The sequence below is a fragment of the Babylonia areolata genome, chromosome 32, assembly GCF_041734735.1.
Source record: "Babylonia areolata isolate BAREFJ2019XMU chromosome 32, ASM4173473v1, whole genome shotgun sequence".
NCBI lineage: Eukaryota > Metazoa > Mollusca > Gastropoda > Neogastropoda > Buccinidae > Babylonia > Babylonia areolata.
The window spans coordinates 1,320,456-1,328,040 of NC_134907.1; the positions used below are offsets into that span (position 1 = coordinate 1,320,456).

The 7,585-nt window shown below is 42.1% G+C and overlaps 1 protein-coding gene across 2 annotated transcripts in view; it reads right to left on the reverse strand.

Annotated features, from left to right (window-relative positions):
• Positions 1–2,531: 2,531 nt before the first annotated feature.
• Positions 2,532–7,585, reverse strand: part of LOC143276700 (uncharacterized) — a 48,518-nt gene continuing 43,464 nt past the window's right edge. For both annotated transcript variants that reach the window (XM_076581339.1, XM_076581338.1), the window contains 3 exons: positions 7,420–7,577; positions 4,831–5,042; positions 2,532–2,843 (listed from right to left, as the gene is read on the reverse strand). In XM_076581339.1, coding sequence (XP_076437454.1) covers positions 4,840–5,042; positions 7,420–7,577 — 361 coding nt within the window. In that variant the 3' untranslated portion in view covers positions 2,532–2,843; positions 4,831–4,839. The remainder of the gene's footprint in view (positions 2,844–4,830; positions 5,043–7,419; positions 7,578–7,585) is intronic.

The window sequence follows — 7,585 nt, forward strand, 5'->3', positions numbered from 1 at the left end:
GATTGTACATATCAGACTGTCAGACTCACATGGCGAACCACAGATTGTACATATCAGACTGTCAGATGAACCACAGATTGTACATATCAGACTGTCAGACTCACAACAGATTGTACATATCAGACTGTCAGACTCACAACAGATTGTACATATCAGACTGTCAGACTCACAACAGATTGTTCATATCAGACTGTCAGACTCACAACAGATTGTACATATCAGACTGTCAGACTCACAACAGATTGTACATATCAGACTGTCAGACGAACCACAGATTGTACATATCAGACTGTCAGACTCACAACAGATTGTACATGTCAGACTGTCAGACGAACCACAGATTGTACATATCAGACTGTCAGACTCACAACAGATTGTACATATCAGACTGTCAGACTCACAACAGATTGTACATATCAGACTCGACTGTCAGACTCACAACAGATTGTACATGTCAGACTGTCAGACGAACCACAGATTGTACATATCAGACTGTCAGACGAACCACAGATTGTACATATCAGACTGTCAGACTCACAACAGATTGTACATATCAGACTGTCAGACTCACAAGAATTTGACGAACCACAGATTATCAGCTGATAAGAAAACTGTAAACTGTGTGAGTCTATGTGGATGCCGGCAAAGTGTCAGTCACAAATATACAACAACAACAAGACAACAAGAAGACAACAACAACAACAACCACAACAAGACAACAAAACAACGACAACAACAGCAACAACAATAAAACGACAACAACAACAGCAACAAGACAACAACACAATGACAACAGCAGCAACAACAACAACGACAACAAAACAACAACAACAAGACAACAAAACAACGACTACAACAGCAGCAACAACACCAGAAGAACTAGAAGAAAATAATGACAACAGCAACAACACCAAAGTACAATATCAAAACAAAAATTGAACAACAACAACAACAATATTTAAGAAGATTGAAATAACAACTTTAAGAAAAAAAGGAAAATTTTACCCATAACAAATCTGACATTCCCAGAAACTGAAGTGCAATGAATTCAGAATAAAATGTGACTGAGAAACGAGAACTGAAGACTGTGTCTCCACCACACCATTACAAAAACATACAAATGAAATTAAAAACAACAACAACAACAACAAAAAACAAAAAACGAAAGAAAAAAATTGAATAATATGTTTAAAAAGGAATCTTTCTTTCAAACTCCATGAACACAGCTTTTTATTTCAAGTTCAAGAGACAGAAAATTGACAAGACAAAAAGCAGAAAATAGTACAAAAGAATGAAGCGGGAGCAGGATTTTTCAATAAGGGGAAACAGAAAAAGGAAAAGAAAGAGGAAAACAGAAAAGCTGACATTCGAAACTAAAGCCAGAAAATGCCACAGAAAAGCTGACATTCGAAACTAAATCCAGAAAATGCCACAAAAAAGCTGACATTCGAAACTAAAGCCAGAAAATGCCACAGAAAAGCTGACATTCGAAACTAAAGCCAGTAAATGCCACAAAAAAGCTGACATTCTTAACTGAATCCAGAAAATGACAGAAAAAAGCTGACATTCGAAACTAAAGCCAGTAAATGCCACAGAAAAGCTGACATTCTTAACTAAAGCCAGAAAATGCCACAAAAAAGCTGACATTCGAAACTAAAGCCAGAAAATGACACAGAAAAGCTGACATTCGAAACTAAAGCCAGTAAATGCCACAGAAAAGCTGGCATTCTTAACTAAAGCCAGAAAATGCCACATAAAAGCTGACATTCGAAACTAAAGCCAGAGAATGACACAAAAAAAGCTGACATTCGAAACTAAAGCCAGAAAATGCCACAGAAAAGCTGACATTCGAAACTAAAGCCAGAAAATGCCACAGAAAAGCTGACATTCGAAACTAAAGCCAGTAAATGCCACAGAAAAGCTGACATTCTTAACTAAAGCCAGAAAATGCCACAAAAAAGCTGACATTCGAAACTAAAGCCAGAAAATGCCACAGAAAAGCTGACATTCGAAACTAAAGCCAGAGAATGACACAGAAAAGCTGACATTCGAAACTACAGCCAGAAAATGACTCCAGAATCAGCGGTGGGAAATGACGTGACCAACTCCGACATGATGTAAAAGTAAATAATCACTGTGGGTGTTGTAGAAAGGACTAATCTTTTATTTCCAATCACAGAAAGTTAACAGAGATACCACCAAGGAACAACAGCAAAATTAACAGACCCAAAAATACCCTCTATGCCCCTAGTTAGATAGATAGATAGATAGATGGATAGACAGATAGACAGATGGATGGATATATAGATGGATAGATAGATAGGTGGATACAAAATAAATAAATAAATAAATAAACAAATAAATAAAAAGCGTGAAAAATCGGTGCGGCATTTTACATCCAAGGGAAGTAATCGCGTAACTCATTTAAGGGTGTTGCATTTGTCTCCCTTTATAACGTGTGCCAACCTCTTACCCCCCCCCCCCCCCCCCCCACCCCCCCACCCCCCACCCCCCATCCCCCTCTCCCACCTTACCCCACTGTGTGTGTGTGTGTGTGTGTGTGTGTGCGTGCGTGCGTGCGAAGGGAGGTTGAGAGGGTGAGGATGTGGAGGGAGGTGGAGGTTATGTATATGGCGCTTTAAGTTTTCGGTTTGAAAGGAGAGGAAGAAAAAGCGAACGTTTCTCTTTGAGTTACAGGATGATGGTCTTTGGGTGACTCGCTTTGGGTGATTCTCCTCGCGTGTTGGGTCTTTGTGACGTCATTGATTCCATCACCACCACGCTCCCTGGTCGTCATGGTGACGTCACCCTCCACCGCACCCCCTCCACAGCGTCAGTCATATCTGAAACGTTCAGCACCAACTGACGTTAGCTTTCTGCTTCTTCTTCCTCTTCTTCGTTCGTGGGCTGCAACTCCCACGTTCACTCGTACGTACACGAACGGGCTTTTACGTGTATGACCGTTTTTACTGCGCCATGTAGGCAGCCATACTCCGTTTCCCGGGGTGTGCATGCTGGGTATGTTCTTGTTTCCATGACCCACCGAACGCTGACATGGTTTGATCTTCTCCTTGCGTATACACCCGAAGGGGGTTCAGGCACTAGCAGGTCTGCACATATGTTGACCTGGGAGGTCGGAAAAATCTCCACCCTTTACCCACCAGGCGCCGTTGCCGAGATTCGAGCTCGGGACCCTCAGATTGAAACTCCAACGCTTTAACCACTCGGCTATTGCGCCCGTCGACGCTAGCACACGAACGTAAACAAACGTCAGCTCAAAAACATCACGTCCCGAAGGTTTCCTACGAATGTTATCTCCTGAACGTTAGCTAACGAATGTTAGCTTGCCGACGCGTTTGCTCACGAACTTTAGCTGAAGAACGTTAACTGGAAAACGTTGGTTCGGTCACAGAATGTTAGCTCGCGAACAGTAGCTTATCACGTTAGCTACAAACTCTAGCATGTGAACGTTAGTTTACGAACGCGATATCTTAAGAACGTACGCGCGCGCGCGCGTGTGTGTGTATGTGTGTGTGTGTGTGTCTGTGTCTGTGTTTCTCTGTGTGTGTCTCTGTGTGTCTGCGTGTGTCTCTGTGTGTCTGCGTGGCTGTGTTTGTCTGTGTGTGTCTGCGTGTCTGTGTGTCTGTGTTTGTGTGTATCTGATGTCTGTGTTTGTCTGCGTGTGTCTGTGTTTGTATGTGTCTGCATGTCTGTGTATCTGCGTGTCTGTTTACGTGTGTCTGTGTTTGTCTGCGTGTGTCTGTGTGAGTCTGTGTGTCTGTGTTTGTGTGTGTCTGTGTGTGTCTGTGTGTGTCTGTGTGTGTCTGTGTGTCTGTGTGTCTGTGTGTGTCTGCATGTCTGTGTGTGTCTCTGTGTGTCTGCGTGTCTGTGTGTCTGTGTTTGTTAGTGTGTATCTGCGTGTGTACTGCGCATGCGTCTGTGTGAACTTGAATGTATGTGCTTCTGTATAATGAAAAAGCAAATGAAAAGGAAATGAAAGAAAACAAAATTAAACAGCAACAAATATATATATATATATATATATATATATATATATATATATATATATGAGAAAACGATACAAAATAAAAACAGGATAAATAGGAGAAAACGATACAAAATAAAAACAAGAAAATAGGAGAAAACGATACAAAATAAAAACAAGATAAATAGGAGAAAACGATACAAAATAAAAAACAAGATAAATAGGAGAAAACATTACAAAATAAAAACAAGATAAATAGGAGAAAGCGATACAAAATAAAAACAAGATAAATAGGAGAAAACGATACAAAATAAAAACAAGATAAATAGGAGAAAACGATACAAAATAAAAACAAGATAAATAGGAGAAAACGATACAAAATAAAAACAAGATAAATAGGAGAAAGGAATACAAAATAAAAACAAGATAAATAGGAGAAAACGATACAAAATAAAAACAAGATAAATAGGAGAAAACGATACAAAATAAAAACAAGATAAATAGGAGAAAACGATACAAAATAAAAACAGATAAATAGGAGAAAACGATTACAAAATAAAAACAAGATAAATAGGAGAAAACGATACAAAATAAAAACAAAATAAATCGCACAAGAAGTTTGGGGGGAAAAAAAGCGGTAAAATCAAAGATAAAACTGAATTAACCGTAATTCTTTTCTTCTGACAACTTTGCGACTAAGTCATTTGGCCGCCATACAGAACACCACCAGATATCAACAGGTCTATCGTCTGTGCAAACCCGTGGGTGTCACTAAAACGCAGGCCTTGAAATAAACCGGATTCAAACAAAGAAACAAATACAAAATGAAACCCCAAATCACTAACCCGCGTCCTTTATCCAGACACCAACAGCCATTGGGAGGCGGAGCTAAAACCACATCGCACGTTCCGCTGCCAATCACAGACGGAGTGGGCGGGGTTAAAGTAGAGGTTGCCTGGACACTGTTTGATAAAGGGCACGCCCCAAGCACACTGGATGAAGAGACGGCAGTTGTAGGGGTGGGGCTGGAGGGCGTGGGGGGTGGAGCAATCCAGGGCTGTGGAATAATAATGATAATGATGATCGTAATGATAATTACAATAATCACGATGGTGATGGTGACGATGATGACGATGATAAGAAACTCTAGGGAGAGCTGGACAGTACAAGGTCTTCAGAGCAGAAGCCCCCCTCAGTCAAGTGTTTCGGCCCTTAACTCCTTACACTCTAAGGGGCCAGGTCATGACTCCTGGGTGCCCTTGTATTGCCGCCTTTTTTTCCCTGGTCCTCAGCAGGTTCGAACCCGCGTATCCAGGGTGGTCGCCACTTCAGAACTGAGTCACCTTTTCTGGCAGACGCTTTAACCACTGAGCCATCATACGCCTAGTTTGAAGTTTACTTTCATTCCTCCTCGACCAGATCCAGCTGGAACTCTTTTCTGCTGCTTCTGCCATTGCCTTGAGAGCCCATGTCCTCTCTCTGCCAGAAATCGACAGCTGTTTCATGAGGCTGTAGGCAGATGTGCTCACAAACCCTTTTGCACTAATCTCTATGGCGAGGACTTTGGCTTGGAAGCCAGATTCTGTCAGGCTGCTGGCTAGACTAGCATACTTCTCGGTTTTGTAGGTGTGGGCTTCCTCCATTCTTCTTTCGTATGGCACAGTGAGCTCAATCAGAATCGCTTGTTTCGTTGCCTTGGAGTAGAGTACTATGTCAGGTCTCATGCCGCTCTTGGTGATGATTTCCAGGTGTTTCTTCCCCTCTGGTTGGTCAGCTGTGCATTCCCAATCTTCGGCACCATCAAGCAGCCCACGTTTCCATGCTTTGGAAACTTTGGATGCTGTTCCTGGCCAGACATAATTGCCTTCTGCAGAGCAGAACTCTACTGGAACTTCTGGTGGTGGTGGTGCTCCTTAGACAGTGCTCACCACGTGTGCAATATCTTTTAGTACTTGGTTGTGTCTCCATGTGTACCGTCCTTGGTTCAACGCCGCTTTGCATGAGCAGAGGACATGTTCCACTGTTTGTTTACCATGGCAGAGTGGGCACACAGGGTCCTCTGCTTTCCCCCATTTCACCAAGTTTGTATTCGAGGGAAGGGGGTCGTGCACAGATCTGAGGATGAAGCTGATCCTCAGAGGGGCCATGTTCCACATGTCGCTCCAGCTGAGGCTCCTTTGAAGTGCATTTTCCCATGTTGTCCACTGCCCCTGCTGGCCTTGCTGGACTGCCTTCTGGACTCTTATCTTCCTCTTCCTTCTTGATCTCCAGTTTTATCATGTCTCTTTGTGCTTTCACCTTTGCCTTGGACCACCATTCCATCTATGTCGATCCCAGGCCCTGTCTGTTGGTTTCGGTATGTCTTATAGTAATAATAGTAGTGATAATGATAACAGTAATCATAATAATCATAATTATGTTGATGATGATGACGGAACTAATAATAATGATAATAATAATAACAACAATAATAATAATGAAGATGATGATCATAACAATAATCATAACAATAATGATGATGTTGATGATGATGACGACATTTTATCGAAGAAGAAGAAGAAATAATAATAATAACAAATAACATTAACACTGATGATAACGATAATAATAACAACAAGAAAAAGAAGAAGAAGAAACAACAACAACTACTACTACTACTACTACCACTACTGCTACTACTAATACAACTACTACTATTCCAAATAGTATATGTTTATATTATAACAGTGTATTGATATATTTCAATCCTCTCAAAGTCCTGGTCCAGCAGAAGTGGTGCGGCGTATATGGATTTGTTCGAACACAGTGACGCCTCCTTGAGATACTGAAAGTGAACAATGCTACGCTACGTTTTGATATGCTGTGCTTCGCTGTTACGCTGTGCTTTGCTATGCTGTGCTATGTTATGCTATGTTGTGCTTTGATATGCTGTGCTTCGCTATTACGCTGTGCTTTGCTATGCTAGTTATTCATTTATTTTATTTTATTAATTTCATCCTATTTTATTTATTGTCATTGTTGTTCATTTTTATTATTTTATTTATTTATTTTAATTATTTTTTTCCCAAGGCCTGACTAAGCGCGTTGGGTTACGCTGCTGGTCAGGCATCTGCTTGGCAGATGTGGTGTAGCGTACATGGATTTGACCGAACGCAGTGACGCCTCCTTGAGCTACTGATACTGATACCGATATGCTATGCTATGCTGCGATACGCTATGCTATGTTATGCTACGCAACACTACGCTATTTTAAAATCAAATCCAATGATGGAGCTTTGAGTCTCACCGACCACTAAGGCCATCTCGAGGCTATCGCCCTGTGCTACGCTATGCTATCATATGACATGTTATGCGTATGCTACCCTACGCTGCCCCGTACTGCACTACGCTGCGCGGTGCAGCAGTGACGTCAGGGCAGCCTGTAGACCACTCACAGCAGACGACGTTGGGGTCAGGACAGTAGCAGGCCGGACTACCGCCTTGCACGTGACATACGCCTTGGGGACCACAGAAGCGGCACTCCACAGACACTGACAGCCACACGCTGCAGTCCCGGCCCCCCCAGCCCTCCAGGCACACACACTGACCGTCACTGGAACA